The 18,134-nt window shown below is 40.4% G+C and overlaps 1 protein-coding gene across 2 annotated transcripts in view; it reads left to right on the top strand.

The window, feature by feature from the left end:
• Positions 1 to 435: 435 nt before the first annotated feature.
• Positions 436 to 18,134, top strand: part of PECAM1 (platelet and endothelial cell adhesion molecule 1) — a 63,152-nt gene continuing 45,453 nt past the window's right edge. For both annotated transcript variants that reach the window (XM_081317650.1, XM_081317649.1), the window contains exons 1-3: positions 436 to 664; positions 761 to 787; positions 17,122 to 17,415. In XM_081317650.1, coding sequence (XP_081173776.1) covers positions 631 to 664; positions 761 to 787; positions 17,122 to 17,415 — 355 coding nt within the window. In that variant the 5' untranslated portion in view covers positions 436 to 630. The remainder of the gene's footprint in view (positions 665 to 760; positions 788 to 17,121; positions 17,416 to 18,134) is intronic.

The following is an 18,134-nucleotide window of genomic DNA, read 5'->3' as shown; positions in this document are numbered from 1 at the left end:
CACAGTCATCCTTGCAGCCAATGCAAATTTTCCTGAATAGGCGCCAACATCTAGAAATGATTATTTGTACAAAAAATGGACGCTGTGTTCAAGACAGCGTAGACTTGCTCAATAGCTTCACCATTAAAAGAGAGAAAGAAAAATAGTACCATGAGTAAAAACGTGCTACTTTTAAAAAACTGACATAAGTGTATGGCTGGTTCTGTAAAAGCACACTTAAAGAATGAATTTCATGTGTTTTAAAGTAGCTATTCAAAATTATTTTAAAATATAGTGAAAAAATATCATTGGGATTTCTTGTTTTCAGTGTACCTTAAGAAAATTGGGCAAAGCAAATGTGTTAACAAAAGCTCTACGGAAAGGCCAGTCATTTCCTGTCTGTTTGCTAGAGACAGATGTGTATTGTTTGCCATTTCCAGTTCCAGTAATGGGAATGAATACTTGACCAATATCTTGCCAGTTTGTGGTACTTGGTTGCTGAAAACACATCTGCCCCATTGTCTTTCACTGGGACTTTTGTGCTGCCAGGGTTTCATTTTTAGAAAAGATAAAGTCCTTACGGGAGAGAACTATTGGAACTCATGATCATTTCTTTATGCTGGAGTTTCATGTCCGCTTTCCGATTACAAGATGTATTGCCTTTTGCTGTTGATCCTTTTATTTTGTAAGTTCTGGATGGGGACACCAGCAGTAGAAACAAATTAATACTTGTTTCCTCCTACCCGTTGTTTAATGCTCTTCTCCTTCTCCTTCTTCTTAGGCGGCAAGGTGAAAAGTCAAGATAAGGGTGAGTTTGCATGTTTTGAGAAATATATATCATTCTACTCAGAAGAAATTTGAAGTTATTGCTCTAGATCTGCATATGTGAGATAAGCATTTGGCCTGGGTGAAAATTTAAAAGTCACAGTATGTTTAAAGAGTATACACAGAATGTTCTGTCTTCAGCTTCTGGAGTGATTATGCTATGGGCTAAGTTATTCTATTATAGCCAACTCTACAATTCTCTTATGGCGCCTTTAAAGTCTAACAAATTTATCAGCGTTGAAGGATTCTGAACTGCAATCTCTTTCCTAATAATCATGGAATATTCTGAAATAATATTACTATATGGGTATATACTGTAAAAGCTATTCCTGTTGTATTTCTGTAGGCATAATATTCCATGAACTCGAATAAGTGAGCTGCAATTCGCTAAGGCTCGATCCATAAAATATTGATTAGACTTCAAGGCACACAAGATTGTTAATTGTTCTTCTAATATAGGAATCACAATGTACTGATTGAGTTTCCTCAGTATAGACTGAAACCATCATTATAATTATTAATCATAATGAATACTAATTCTTACATTCTTCACTATATACTGGTTTTGAATTACCTAGAATAGCTTAAAAGTAGTTCTTCTACTTTTCAAAAGTGTCAATAGCAGTTGTGCCTTCATTGCCAATTGTCATGCCTGGAATATTACATGGAGGTTTTCTGTTTTTAGACCTTGGTTGGCCCAAATGTTCACTCACTTTTGACACGCAGTAGGGACCCCTGAAGTTATCATTTGCGTTCAGACTCCCCATCATCACCAATGTCATTGAATGCTTTAAAAAAATCCTTAAGATAGGATTGGACAAGTCACATCATATTAAGTTCAAACCATAACTTTAATGCCACAAACACTATTCAGAAGATAAATTCTTAAAAACTGTGGTCCTAGTCTGAAGGCGAAGAACAAGTTGTAATTTTTGATAATTGTAGAAATTTGAGAAAGCAAATGGTCGGTCCCTTGTATTCATGTAGGAACAGGTCGTATCAGATTAAGTGAGGCAAGACTACACAACGTTTTTGAAATTTGAAGTACTCAAAAGAGCCTCATTGCTGAAAGAACTTAGGTTAATATTGGAGGGAAGAGATAGACATTAATTCAGTTATTATTTGTGGAAGTTGCAATATTACAAACTTTGAAAATTATTTCACCATGGTAGTTTTGCTCAACCATTGTTTGTTCACATGCCATAACAGCCACAAGCTATGGGTTACAAACTACAGTTGTTCAATTCACACAGTATACTGAGTTATAATGGGGTTTATAGGTTTCTGTTCTAAGTGTGATGTGTTGATGTCTGGTTGATGTCTTCCTCTTTTTTACATATTAGCTGTAATACTCAGTATGATGTCTGATTTAAAGATTTAATGTTTCTAGAAGAAGCAAAACCAGCTATGTATAGGAGTGTTTTTCTTCCCACTTTGTTTACTGGAAAGTGAGAGTTGTGTATGCCAGGAAAAACATATATGTAAGAAAATGTTTACTTAAGAAGTGTGTGTGGTAAACAAGAAAAAAGGGAGTTAAAGATGTAATGAGTGAATGTGTGAACTCAATAGAAAAGCGAGTGACCAGTTTGAAAGAAATAGGGCATAATGGTTTGATTAAACAGAAGGAAGGAATGAGGAATTAATTGGAAAGCAAATATACAAGGTTTGTGATTAGTTGGCCAGTAGAAGACCAATAAAGTTTGTGGTTAGATGGAATTAATGAGATCCTAAAAAGAGAGCGAGGTGACTTTAAAAAAAGAAAAGGGAGAAAGAGATGAGAGAGAGAGAGAGCCTGAGAGAGGGAGGGAGGGAGAGAGAAAGAGAGAGGAAGAGGGAGAGAGAGAGAAAGGGAGAGAGAGAGGGAGAAAAAAGATGGAGAGGGAGAGAGAAAAAGAGAGAGAGAAAGGGAGGGAGATTTCATTGTAATCATCCATAACTACTATAGCTTTGTAGGTAATTTATTTATATGGTGTTAACATCATTTCTGAAAGCCAATGAGTAGCTGAGGCATGGTTTTCTTCCAGTATGGAGAAAATAAAGTTTTTCATAGCTATAATATAAGACACAGGGAATCAATTTTCTTTGCCCAGAAGTCAATTTCCAGTTGATAGCAATTATAGAAACTTGTAACGACATTCTCACAGTTGAATTAATACATGTAATAACTTTCTCTTCAAAAGGAATAATTATAGGATATTGAACAAAAACTAGTTTAAATGAAGTGTTAATCTCATTATATCTCCAACTGCATGAAAATTTTCTCAGGCCTTTTCTATTTAAGTGTAATGTGTCTAAAATATGTATTTTTGGTGAATAAGACATAAGATCTACTAAAATGTTTGGCGTTAAAACCTCTTCTTATTGTCTGGGCAAAATAGGAATCTTTAATTCTTTATTCCATTCAAACATTAAAGCTTGCATATCAAATTGATTCATCATTAACTTAATTTCATGAAGACTAATTGCAGGGGGTCTGAATCACATTAATAATTGCTTGTATGTGAACATCTCTGGGATTAAAAATGACACAGATCCAAACTGGGATGTCAGTAGATGTTATAATTGTCAGTACTGACAAAGTGATCCATATTAGGTAAATTGTATTTGTGCTTTAAAATAGAAAGGGATAATATACCATTGATAAATTAGAATATATGTATTTTGTGCTTTCAAGTCAATGTTGACTCCTGGCATTACTTGGACAAATCCCTGCAGTTTTCTTAGCAAGATTTTGAAAGTGGCAGGGCAGAGGGAGAGTGACTGGCCCAAAGTCACCCAGCAGTCTTTGGGCCTATGGTGAAAGTAGAATCTCCCAGTTTGTAGCCTGGTGCTTTAACCATTATACCAAACTGGCTCTCTTTACATATAATAGTATTCTTTTAATTAATTCCAAGATCTGGATTGCTTTATAGCAAGAATTTATGAGAAAAAGGATCAAAGAACCATTTCCTAGAAATAAGGTACCATAATCTTTGAATAAGAGGAATATATCTTCCCATTTTTTGAAACTTTTTCCTGACTTGGGAACACTGAATGTTCCCCTAAATATGGGGAAATGACCCATTGGTTAAATGACCCGAAATCATTTTTAATTCTGCTAGTTGGTACAAATGACCACAATCGCTGCCTTCTTTCAAAATATTTTATTCAGCAAGACATGTTCCAAATTTTCCACAAAAGTGTTCTGGTTCTGGGTTTTTCAAACTGTGTTCTGGAGATCTCAATATACCATGAGAATTCAATGGGATTCCATTAGACCCTAAGAGCAACCAAAAAAAAAGGAAAAAAATAGAAAAGTTTACTCGAACACATCAAATTTTCTTTTACTAGGTTTTTTAACTTTGATCTGGGGTTCAGAGAATATTGTTTTACTTGTGTAGGGGGGGTGTCACCTAACATGTTCTATAGCCTGAAAAAGTGTGAAAACTTTTATTACAGTTATTGATTTCATGGATACCTAGCCCTTACATGTTGCACATGGTGCTATCTTATAAGACCATTCTAACCCATGATTCAAAGCAAGGGAAAAAACTGAGTTGTGTTAAAACTATCAAAGGTCACAGATTTCCTGGCTCCAGGAATGATTTAAATTACCGATGAACTGATAAAAAATAATAGCAACATTGAGTTTTTGAAAATGGGCTCTTCAAATGTTGTTTCATAGGCATACCATTAAGAACATCTTATTTGTGAAGGAACAAAACGTTTTTGAAAAAGGCAGGCTTGGGAGCCATTCTAATGCAACCTTTAACTTTGCTGGTTGAATTATCAAACAGAACTCTTGGTGGTAACCATCAGTCGTTTAGGTATGAGAGAGTTGATGTTTATTTTAAAATGTTGTCTGCAATATTCACATATGCATGTAAACAAATTAGAAGGCATTTATCATTCCCACTTTGGAAATGAATGCTTCAGATATCAGCACTATCATGTTTTTAGAGATGCTTTTGTCTTCTCTGCCAATCTGCCTTGATTGTCTGTACATGTAGTCCTCAACTTACAACAGTTCATTTAGTGACCTTTCGAAGTTACAAGGGCACTGAAAAAAGTGACATGACCGTTTTTCACACTTATGATCATTGCAACATTCCTATGGTCACGTGATCAAAATTCAGATGTTTGGCAACTGGCATGTATTTATGATGTTTGCGGTGTCAAGGATCGTGTGATCTCACCTTTTGCAACCTTCTGGCAAGCAAAGTCAATATGGAAGCCAGATTCACTTAACAACTGTGTTACTACCTTAACAATTGCAGTGATTCACTTAACAGCTATGGCAAGAAAGCTTGTAAAATGGGACAAAACTCACTTAACAAATGTCTTGCTTAGCAACAAAAATATTGGGGTCAATTATGGTCGTAAGTCAAGGACTACCTACATAGGGCACTCTTTCCTAAACTTGGCATTTTTTTAGAAGTGTGGACTTCTGATTGAGTTTCTTCTAAGAAGTTTAGGAGTCAAAATTCACGTAAATGAAGGGGTTTGGGAGATGGATGGATGAGTAGATGGGCTTCATACAGTTCTCAGCTATAGAAATGGCAAATCTTATGGATTTACAGTATACAGTCAGCAGCAGATAGCACATGGGAAACAGACTGCTAGTTCCTTGCTGCCATTATTGAATGTCAGCAATCAAGCCATCATTTGCTAAGCCAATTAACTGATTGCAGGAGGGAGAAGAATGGCCAAATCATTGGTTTCTTACTGCTAATCACATTGTAATGGGCACATGATTTTTCTTAGAATTTTGTAAAGGCATATTTTGATTGCCTGTTCTTATTCACTCTGTTTCAATACAGTCCTTTGTTTAAAAGCCTACAGGTCCTTTTATTTATTTCTTAAGCCTTTCTCCATAAATAAATTAGAGTGCTCTCTGCCCTTCCTCAGATCTGCAGAAACCATACCCACATTTTCTTTGTTGTTCCCATTGCCAATCCCTATCCTGTCTCCATTTCCTTTGTTCGTAATCATTGCAGCTGTTAATTTCTTCCAAGCAATGGTGACAACACCTAACAGATTTTATCAACTTTGAGACTGTTTGTGGATGGCATCACTAGTACAACAAAGATGTAGTACGCTTGTCTCATCCTTTGGCTAGGAACAAGAGGAAGGCAACTTCATGGGAACACAACAGAAGATTATGTTAGAAAGATGTTGGTGCCAAGGTTACGTGACATAAGAACATAACCCTTGCTCAGGTTTGACAATATTTACAGTAGGGTTTCTAAGATTGAACACAAAAATTCAAACACCTGCCAAAATCCAAATATAAGTTTGGAAATTGTATGGTGTGCCAATCCTTGGTCTCTAATTGTTCAATAACTTTTTCAGCTTAATTTAATATTAAAGGCCCATTTTTCTTCATGTGATGTGGTACATTTCAAACTAGCATGTAACTTGGGTAAAGTTTTTTTCTTTGCAATATTTTTATTAGAGATTTTAACATTTATAAAATACAAACTAAAAAAAGACAAAAGATAGGAAGAAAGTGAATAGAAGGTGCAGAAAAGAAAAACAGAAAGGAAAGAATGTTTAAAGAAATGACTACTGATCTTCATTACAGTAGACACAAGCAAACTCTCCCTCCACTTTTAAAATTAGGTTACATACAGTAGATCATTGTGAAGATAGTTGGGCTCTTCCAAAGACTGCAGTCATCATATGGGGAATTAAAACAAGCAGGGTAACCCTTGCCTCCACGGGCTATGTCCATCTCAGATGGCTCTTCTGTAGAATCCACCAAGAACAGAACAGCAAGTCTGGCTTTCCCTCATATTTTAACTCTATGCTGGATTCGGCTTCCTATTCCATCTTTCAAATGCAAACATCCCCTCAGAGTTTCTAGTACCTCTAAATATTTCCTCTGTTTCTAGTTCTAGTTATTATATCATCTTGGGACTTTTCCATTTAGCCACTAGATGTCTCCCCAAATGTTCTTCACCAAAATCTCAGAAATTTTCTGGCAATGATCCACATTTGTCTGACTAGCCAGCCTTCCACGGGGCAGTGTCAGAACTGGCATCCCAGTCTGCACCACACCTTCTGTTCCCATTTCTGCTTCATCATGTTTGCTTTTGGATAATAAAAATAACTGCTAGTCACCATGGCTACATATTGCAATGTATGGCAGTGAAAGCTGGACCATAAGAAAGGCCGAGCGCCAAAGAATTGAAGCCTTTGAACTATGGTGCTGGAGAAGACTCCTGCGAGTCCCTTGGACCGCAAGGCGATCAAACCGGTCAGTCATAGAGGAGATCAATCCTGACTGCTCTTTAGAAGGCCAGATCCTGAAGCTAAAATTCAAGTACTTTGGCCACCTAATGAGAAGGAAGGACTCACTGGAGAAGAGCCTAATGCTGGGAAAGATTGAGGGAAAGAGAAGAAGGGGAGGACAGAGAATGAGGTGGCTGGATGGAGTCACTGAAGCAGTAGGCGTGAGCTTAAATGGACTCCAGAAGATGGTAGAGGACAGGAAGGCCTGGAGGAACATTGTCCATAGGGTCGCGATGGGTCGGACACGACTTCGCAACTAACAACAACATGGCTACATAATTGTGTGGAGGGAAGGCAGCCAGGGAGTTAAGGGGTGCCATGAGGCAGACATTCCCACTAATGGGAAAATGACCTGCCTTTAAGCTTCCAGGAAGATCTAGTGTTGCTGCCCAAGGAAAAGGAAAACAACTGATGAGCTAGAGCTAATTTGAAGCAAATTGGGCGCTTGGTCCAATGGTGGCAGGAATAGGCTCAGAGAGGCATGGCGCCTGTTCAGGAATAGGCACCAATCCCCAAGATCCAGAAATTCTTATCAGGACCTTCCCTGAAAATTCCCTGGCATGTTATTATAATATCCTGTACTGCAATCAGCCATAACAGACATTTTGTTTGGTTAGACACCATATCTGAGCAAAACGCCTTTTTGTGAATTAGGAATGGAGATTTATGCTTCCCGAATAGAAATGGATGGTTGCAAATGTCATATCCAACTACTGTTCCCTGGATGGAAGCCGCCGGCCTTGTTTTGGGTCAATTTAAAACATGAGATTTTGTGTGCTAAAAGTCTTATTTTTTGTTTCAGTCAGGACTGGCACAAGTCCCTGTTGTCTGTCTTTTATCAGGAATGGAGCATCATTAGTTGCTATTCCAATGGAACAACCACTCAGTAGGGGAGAAGGAAAATGATGGCGGTCCACTTTACATAAAGAACATATAAAGTGTAGCCTTCTAGACTGGCTTTAGATACCACCTTCAGAGCCTAAAATTATCTAGCTGCAGCAGTATCATCTGTAAAACAGCAGACAGTACAGTCTTTTTGTCTTTTTCTGACAAAACCAGACCCCACTCCAAGGCCTTTGTTTTTACATTGCTTTGCCAACAGTATCCAATATCAACCCAGCCCAACTGTTAATGAACAACAGAGATACCATCAATCATATGGGGGCAAAAACTCAATCTAAGTGAAGCCTATTTCTATGTTAGGTCTCTTTAATCTAAACAAGCTGTCATGGTAGCCTGAATTAACCTCAAATGTACCTGATTCAACTCCTAAATCATGCCTAATTCATCCTTAAATTTTCCTTCTGACTAAGGAAAGCTTTCCACAGTTTCCGCCCCCCCCTAAAAAGTGATCTATCTATGGCAGTTTGCAAAGGTCCAAAAATCTCTAATATCTTTTCTTAATAGCAGCTACTGTTAATGACATCTAAAAATCTGGTGTCTCTCCTGATGTTCCACAACTGGCAATTCCAGAAGGACAATCTTTTCCTTGCCCTCACCCCACCCCCACCTCAATCCATTGCTTTGAAAGATTAGCTGTAAAAATCCAAATCGGTTCCAACAGTTAGGTTTCCTCTGCTCTGCCCTCAGTAGGTTGCTCAGATAATGAAGAGCAAGCTTGTGTTATGTTCACAGTTGACCAATGGATAGGAATACGAGGAAACAACCCACTTTAATTTTCATTCTGTGGAGAGGAATACACCGTCTCCTGAGAACTTCTCAATATGTTTTCAAGGGTTTTTGTTTGCAATCCATTAGTTCTCGCCCTAATAGCAGAGACAAAGGCCTGCAACATTTTATTACTTATTGATTGATCAAATTGTTACACTCCCCATGATGACATGTTGTGTAGATTGGTCAGTTTAGGATCAATCAAGATGCACTTTTTCTGCTCACTAGTGTAGATCAAAGAAGCAGATCCATCTCAGGATATAAGGATGGTACAGACAGATTGCTCCAAAAATGATTTAAAAAGGAAAAAAAAAACTTGATAGCACACATTTGGAAAGTTTCCCTTGGAAATATACTGAAGTAATTTCCACATCAGTAATTTATAATATGTTCTAGAATCACCTAATCATTATTGTGCCAAAATAATAGTAGCGAAGAGAAAATAATATAGCGAGGACAGGCTATATATCACTTCACAATAGTTGGTGTTGCTATGAGTCACAAGTGTGGAAATGACCTATAACTAATTCATCAACCTACATTCTTCTCATGAAGAAAATAACAAAATTAATACTTGTAGCCGTATTCCGGAGGGATTTTGTGTGGAAGAGGGAGAGATTCGGGCAGGGAGTGGGAGACTTCAACTGGATTTTCCTATTTAAGGGCAGAGTAATTACCGTATATACTTGAGTATAAGCCGAATTTTTCAGCCCACTTTTTGGGCTGAAAAATTCCACTTCGGCTTATACTCCAGTCAACAAAAAAAACTTACCGAGGACTTGTGCGCGGCCGAGGCTTTGGTGCTTCCGGGATCACGCGCACCTCTCCCAAGCCACCGCCGTCCGGAGACCTGCCGACGTTTGGGGAGGTTTGGGGAGGTGCGCGCCTCCCCAAACCTCCCCAAACGTCGGCAGGTCTCCGGACCTCCGCGCCCTGCCTGCCTGCTCTCCCCAAACGTCGGCAGGTCTCCGGACCTCCGCACCCTGCCTGCCTGCTTCTTTCCGCAGCGGAAAGAAGCAGGCAGGCAGGGCGCGGAGGTCCGGAGACCTGCCGACGTTTGGGGAGGTTTGGGGAGGTGCGCGCCTCCCCAAACCTCCCCAAACGTCGGCAGGTCTCCGGACCTCCGCGCCCTGCCTGCCTGCTCTCCCCAAACGTCGGCAGGTCTCCGGACCTCCGCGCCCTGCCTGCCTGCTTCTTTCCGCAGCGGAAAGAAGCAGGCAGGCAGGGCGCGGAGGTCCGGAGACCTGCCGACGTTTGGGGAGGTTTGGGGAGGTGCGCGCGCACCTCCCCAAACCTCCCCAAACTTCGGCAGGTCTCCGGACGGCGGCGGCTTGGGAGAGGTGCGTGCGATCCTGGAAGCACCGAAGCCTCGGCCGCGCGCACGTCCTCGGTAAGCTCCGGGCGGTCACTTGCTTCGCGTCTCCTGAGGGAAGGGGGGGCGACTGGAGCGGGCGTGTTTCCTCGCCTGCTGGGCGCCGCGATTTGCCCGGGGAACGCGCGGGCCCCGAATGGCAGCGTGGAGCGAGGAAGCGGACAGCCAGGGCTTCCCCGAGAGCCACGGCCACACAGGGTATTCCTGTGTATTCAGGCTTGCAAAATGGCGGATCGAGCCTCTGCTGGCGGCAGAGGCTTGCAGAGCGCGGATCCAGCCTCCGCCGGCGGCGGAGGCTTGCAGAACGGCGGATCGGCTTATACTCGAGTCAATAACTTTTTCCAGTTTTGGGGGGTGAAATTGGGGGTCTCGGCTTATACTCGAGTCGGCTTATACTCAAGTATATACGGTAACTGTTTGGGGATAGGATAGTTGTCTTTGTAGATTCCTTCCTGTTCCATTGCACCCCCTGACCTTTCTCAGCCAAGTTTTGCATCAAATATGCAATGTGAAAGTAAGTGTTTATTTAGTAACAGTTGAATAATATTATGTACCCAATAACAGCAACTCTTAGCACCAATTTCTGCTACTCAATAATGTTCCTCAGGAGAAATCATCTTAGGAACAATAGATCCCCAAGTCCACTAAATCTTAATAACTGCATTTGCTGTTTGCATTTTCTTTTGGGGTCACTTGTGCAAAATCTCTGTTTCATTTGGACTCACAGTTAATAACTGTGACTGTTGTCAGTTTTCTGAATTTTAGGAGTCCTGTTGCTGCTTGTATTATCTCTTGCACACTACAAGTTCAGTTTACAGATATTGATCCATTGCCACAAAGCATCTGCAAAGTTCAGGAAATGAGAGGCAGAGAGTTGGTTCTGATGTGGTTGGTTGATTGGGAGTGAACATGGCGAGGCTTTGGTGAACCAATGGTTTAGGGAATGAGATGCAAGATGCTTTATTATTTATTCATTTATTAACAAAATGTATGCTTTGTTTAATTTAACCAAGTTTATAAATAATAATTTTAGCAGTTAAAGATGCTGAGCTTGTCAGTTGGAGAACTGACAGCCTGAGTTCAAGATCTAAGGGCTGCGCAATGGGGTGAGTTCCCATTCTTGCCCCAGCTCCTGCCCACCTTAGCAGTTTGAAAGCAGTTTGAAATGCAAGTAGATGAATAGGTACCACTTTGGTGGAATGGCAACAGCATTCCGTGTGCCTCAGCAAATAGTCACATTGGCCATATGAGCACGGAAATGTCTTCAGACAACGCTGGCTCCCTTGGCTGAGAAACAGGGATGAGCACCATCCCCTAGAATCAGATATGACTAGACAGGGGAAACCTGTCCACATATGGACAGAGGAAACCTTTACATAGACAAGATAAGAGAATCTGGAATTGATGGAATGCTGCTACAGCAGCAGACCTAATGAGAAGGGATATATAAAGCTCATGGGGGAACTACAGATAGACAGAAGACTTGCATCCAAGCTAACTGAGAAACAGCTAGTTACTCAACACTTCAACATAGTGAAAGGAAGTTGCTTTCACAACTTGAGAAGACCAACTAAAAATCCCATGCTGAAGAAGACTCAGAAGAACAACTGAATGTGCAGCCAATCCCTGAAGCTGGAACGTCACTACCGCTCTTTCCATTAAACAGCGTAACAGTGATATGAGGCACAAAATCATGGATAAACTAGCTAGAATCAACCCTTGAAGCTGGTTACCAAGGCTCAGAAGAAAAGCACCATCTGATAGATCCAGTGTCAGGTCTTCAAGCATTTTCTCTCGATAAATCTATATTTCAGAACTCCTGCCCATGACTGAGTTAAAGTGAATGGGTTTATTTATTTCATTTATTTATTTGTATCCTGCATGTATTATTTTTGCAAATAACTCAAGAAAGTGAATACCCCTTCCTCTTCTTGTTTTCACCACAAAAACAAACTGGTGAAATGGGTTGAGCAGGGAGAGAGCATGACTGGCCCAAGGTTACCCAGCTGGCTTTCATGGATCAGGTGGAACTAGAGCTCACAAACACCTGATTTCTAGCCTGGTGCCTGAACTACTAGACCAAACTGGTTAGCTGTCATTTACTATTCTGTACTTGTCATTGGACTGTTTACCAGCAGTTGGTCTGCTTTTTTAGCACTTGGTGCAGAGGTTAATTTAGTATAATATTAAGAAATGCAAATGAAATCATTCAAATTTGTGTTATTTTCCTTTTTATTCTGGATGGAATCCATTCAAGCTGTTCTGGTAATGGAATTGCTTCCTTCAGTGGAAGCAGGGCATTGGGCCATGTTGTGGGGTGAGCCTCTTTTGATGTTCTGTGAGCGATTAGGTGATTTTGTGTGTGTGTGTGTATGTGTGTGTGTGTGTGCAAGAGAGAGAGAGAGAGAGAGAGAGAGAGAGAGAGAGAGAGAGAGAGAGAGAGAGAGAGAGAGAGAGAGAGACGGGTGGGTGAGAGGGAGGGAGGGAGAGGGGGGAGAGGGATTTGAGTTAGTGTTCAATATGAATGAGTGGCTGCCTGGGTTGTTTCCTGCAATTTTCTTGGCAAGGTTTTAGAAGTGATTTGTCATTGCCTTCTTTTGAGGGTTGAGAGTGTGTGTCTGGCTCAAGGTCCCCCTATTGTCTTTATGCCTAATGCAGAGCTAGAAGTCACTGTCTCCCCCATTTCTAGCCTAGTGCCTTAACCACTACCATAGACCAAATGAGCTCTCTTTGATTGCTATCAAAGTGTTCCTGTTGTTGTTTGATCACAGGTTATTTTATTGTTTGTCTCAGGTATTAGTGGGTAACCATATAAACTAATGTTAAGAAATAAATGAAAAATAAATAACATGAAGAAGAGGGATGATTGGGGGAATAAGACTTCTCCCATGCAGTTTCCCCATACCGCCTGGGGAGATTTGGAGGAGATCCTAAAATCCTGCAGCAGAAGAAGAAAGGAGTAGGGTGAGGAGAAAAGCTTATGACATATCTCTAGTTAACAAATTCAAATTCAATGGAATACATCAGTCAAAGAGTGTAGCATCCATCACCTTCCATACCACACATAATCAAGGAGAGAAGCAACCTAGAACTAAGGAGAAACATCTTGACAGTTAGAACAATTAACCAGTGGAACAACCTGCCTCCAGAAGTGGTGAATGCTGGAAGTTTTTAAGAAGACACTGGACAGCCATTTGTCTGAAATGATGTAGGGTTTCCTGCCTGAGCAGGGGGTTGGACTAGATGACCTGCAAGGTCCCTTCCAACTTTACTATTGTGATTATGACTAATTTCCTATTTCATTTACAGTTGGTTCGCTATCATTTCTCATTGTTGAGGGACAGCTCCTTTGGATTGCTCAGGTTTTCTCTTATATTAACCTCTATGTTATGCTCTCAAGAAAGTTGTTCCATCAGCTGAAACAATCATATGAAAAAATAAGGCTGGATATTTAGAACCATCAAGTGAAAGATGAGCTATACAATTATACAATGACCTAGTACACTTTTTTTGCAATCTAGTATGTTTTGGACTACAAGTCCATCATCTTTACCTAGTTTAAGGACATATCAAATAAATGCAAATCAAAACATTTGTTGTTAGCTGTGAAGTCGTGTCTGACCCATCGCGACCCTATGGACAACGTTCCTCCAGGCCTTCCTGTCCTCTACTATCTTCTGGAGTCCATTTAAGCTCACGCCTACTGCTTCAGTGACTCCATCCAGCCACCTCATTTTCTGTCATCCCCTTCTTCTCTTGCCCTCAATCTTTCCCAGCATTAGGCTCTTCTCCAGTGAGTTCTTCCTTCTCATTAGGTGGCCAAAATATTTGAGTTTTAGCTTCAGGATCTGGCCTTCTAAAGAGCAGTCAGGGTTGATCTCCTCTAGGACTGACCGGTTTGATCGCCTTGCAGTCCAAGGGACTCGAAGGAGTCTTCTCCAGCACCATAGTTCAAAGGCCTCAATTCTTTGGCGCTCAGCTTTTTTTATGGTCCAACTTTCACTGCCATACATTGCAACTGGGAAGACCATAGCCTTGACTATATGCACTTTTGTTGGCAGGGTGATGTCTCTGCTTTTTAGTGTGCTGTCTAGATTTGCCATGGCTTTCCTCCTGAGGAGCAAGCATCTTGACTACAGTCCCCATCTGCAGTGATCTTGGAGCCCAGGAAAATAAAATCTGTCACTACCTCCATTTCTTCCCCATCTATTTGCCAGGAATTGAGAGGGCCAGATGCCATGATCTTGGTTTTCTTAATGTTAAGTTTCAACTCAACTTTTGTACTCTCCTTCTTCACCTGCAACAAGAGGCTCTTTAGTTCTTCACTTTCTGCCATTAGAGTGGTATCATCTGCACATCTTAGGTTGTTGATATTTCTCCCGGCAATCTTAATTCCAACTTTTGATTCATCTAGCCCTGCCTTTCTCATGATGTGCTCTGCATATAAGTTAAATAGGCAGGGCGACAGTATACAGCCTTGCCGGACTCCTTTCCCAATTTTGAACCAATCAGTAGTTCCGTGTCCAGTTCTCACTGTTGCTTCTTGGCCCACATATAGGTTTCTCATGAGACAAATAAGATGGTCTGGTACACCCATCTCTTTAAGAACTTGCCACAGTTTGTTATGATCCACACAATCAAAGGCTTTAGCATAGTCAATGAAGCAGAAGTAGATGTTTTTCTGGAACTCTCTAGCTTTCTCCATGATCCAGCGTATGTTGGCAATTTGATCTCTAGTTCCTCTGCCTCTTCGAAATCCTGCCTGTACTTCTGGTAGTTCTCAATCCACATACTGCTGGAGTCTAGCTTGTAGGATTTTAAGCATAACTTTACTAGCATGAGAAATGAGTGCAATGGTGCGATAGTTTGAACATTCTTTGGCACTGCCTTTCTTTAGAATTGGAATGTAAACTGATCTTTTCCAATCCTGTGGCCACTGTTGAGTTTTCCAAATTTGCTGGCAAATTGAGTTTAGCACTTTTACTGCACTGTCTTTTAAGATTTTGAATAGCTCAGCTGGAACACTGTCACCTCCACTAGCTTTGTTGTTGCTCAGCTTTTCTAAGGCCCACTTCACTTCACATTCTAGGATGTCTGGCTCGAGGTCAGTGACCACCTCATTGTGATTATCAGGGATGTTAAGCTTATTCTTGTATAGTTCTTCTGTGTAATTTTGCCACCTCTTCTTAATCTCTTCTGCCTCTGTTAGGTCCCTGCCATTTTGGTCCTTTATCATGCCCATTTTTGCATGAAACGTTCCCTTCATCTCTCCAATTTTCTTGAAAAGATCTCTGGTCCTCCCTATTCTATTGTTTTCTTCTATTTCTTTGCACTGTTCATTTAAGAAGGCATTCTTATCTCTTCTAGCTATTCTCTGGAATTCTGCATTCAATTGGGAGTATCTTTCTTTTTCTCTCTTGCCTTTCACTTCCCTACTTTCCTCAGCTATTTGCAAAGCTTCCTCAGACAACCATTTTGCTTTCTTGCATTTCTTTTTCTTTGGGATGGTTTTGGTTGCTACCTGTTGTACAATGTTGCGAACCTCTGTCCATAGTTCTTCAGGCACTCTGTCTATCAGATCTAATTCCTTAAATCTATTTGTCACCTCTACCGTATATTCAACAGGGATATGATTTAATTCATATCTGAGTGGCCTAGCGCTTTTCCCTACTTTCTTCAATTTAAGCCTAAACTTTGCAATGAGAAGCTCATGGTCTGAGCCACAGTCAGCTCCTGGTCTTGTTTTTACTGACTGTATATAGAGCTTCTCCATCTTTGGCTGCAGAGCATATAGTCAATCTGATTTCTGTGTTGACCGTCTGGTGATGTCCATGTGTAGAGCCGTCTCTTGGTTTGTTGGAAAAGAGTGTTTGCTATGACCATTGTATTCTCTTGACAAAATTCTATCAGCCTGTGCCCTGCTTCATTTTGTACTCCAAGGCCAAACTTGCCTGTTATTCCGGTTATCTTTTGGCTTCCTACTTTAGCATTCCAATCCCCCATGATGATAAGGACATCATTTTTGGGTGTTAGTTCTATAAGGTGCTGTAGGGCTTCATAAAACCGGTCAATTTCATCCTCTTCAGCACCGGTGGTTGGGGCATAGACTTGGACTACTGTGATATTGAATGGTTTGCCTTGGATTCGAACTAACTGAGATCATTCTGTCATTTTGAGGATTGTATCCCAGTATTGCTTTTCCTACTCTTTTATTGACTATGAAGGCTACTCCATTTCTTCTGAGGGATTCTTGCCCGCAGTAGTATACCTGATGGTCATCTGAATTAAATTCACCCATTCCTGTCCATTTTAGTTCGCTGATACCTAAGATGTTGATGTTCAGTCTTGTCATCTCTTGTTTGACCACATCCAACTTTCCTTGATTCATGTATCTTACATTCCAGGTTCCTATGGAGAAAAAATCTTTACAGCATCGGACTTTCCTTTCACCACCAGACACATCCACAGCTGAGCGTCCTTTCGGCTTTGGCCCAGTCGCTTCATTCTTTCTGGTGCTACTAATACTAGCCCTCTGCTCTTCCCCAGTAGCATATTGGACACCTTCTGACCTGAGGGGCTCATCTTCCAGCGTCATATCATTTTGCCTTTTGGTACTGTCCATAGGGTTTTCATGGCAAAGATACTGGAGTGGGTTGCCATTTCCTTCTCCAGTGGATCACGTTTTGTCAGAACTCTCTGCTATGACCTTTCCGTCTTGGGTGGCCCTGCACGGCATAGCTCATAGCTTCATTGAATTACGCAAGCCCCTTCGCCACGACAAGGCAGTAATCCATGAAGGGGAAATCAAAACATACAATCATGTAATTTTTTGATTAATCATATCAGGTATATTCTATTAATCCAATCAGATTTCTTTGGTAGCTAACATCCTATTCAAATGCATTGGATGGATGGATCCAATGTAATAGTTTTTTTGGGGGGGGAACACATTGGGATGATTCCTGAAACTAATATCATGAATATTTTTCCTTTTTTTCCAGTGTTCACTATCAATAAAGTTTCACTCCAGGCTTTTCCACAAAATGAAGTGCGCAATGGAAACCCACTCATCCTCAACTGTTCTGCGGACATTAGCAAGAATGAACATTTCCGATTGAATTACACGTTTTCATTTTTCAAGGATGGTGACCTTCTGTTCACTAACACAATTGAACAAGACAGCGCCCAGTATACAATCTCACAGGCTAGATTTTCTTCTTCAGGAGACTATGAATGTTCATTAACTGTTGAGGAGAAAAAAAAATCTAGTGATCCTTTGACCATTAAAGTTGAAGGTAGGTGTCTCTTCATACTTTGGGGCATTAAAATTGTTCTTTATGGATAAGAAAGGCACATTTTTTTTTCCTTTTAGTTTTACCACATTTCTTTTTTCTAATTTTTCCTTCTTTATTCATTTTCTTTCCTTTTTCTTTTTTCTTTCCTTTTCTTTTCTTTTCTTGCTGCTTGATTACAGAAAATCTTTTTCTTCTGTTATTTTTCATTTTCTTTACTTAACATATTTTAGCCTTTTTCCTGAAAAACACCCTTATCACTTATCACTTATGTCCCATGTTTTTCATAGTCACATCTTCCTGGTGTTTTTCTGTGGATGAAGCTTCTGTTGTGTAAAATTCTATCTGTCTATTTGTCTGGACTGCAGATTTCTATGCTGCTTTCAACCCACAAATCCTTTTATTCTACCATTTAGTGTTATAAAGTTCCAAAGCAACAAAACAGCCTTTCCCAACTCTGTGCTCCAAGGAAGAAATCCAAAGAGGCTTTGCAACACTTCAGTGGCATTTGACTCTAATCCATAAAGAAGCCATGACATACAAGATGGCTTTCTTTAGATGATCCATTTCCCAGAGAAAGTGGTACTTTTTTCACTTTATCAAAAAGATCTCTCTTTGTCAGTTGCTATTTGCCTCTTTTTAATCCTGCCTTTATTATTTTTATAAATAACTCAAGGCAGTGAACATACCTAATGTTCCTTCCTCTTCCTATTTTCCCCACT

Source organism: Vipera berus (genome assembly GCF_964194415.1).
Source record: "Vipera berus genome assembly, chromosome: 2".
Classification (NCBI taxonomy): Eukaryota; Metazoa; Chordata; class Lepidosauria; order Squamata; family Viperidae; genus Vipera; species Vipera berus.
This window is presented reverse-complemented; position numbering and strand designations above follow the sequence as displayed.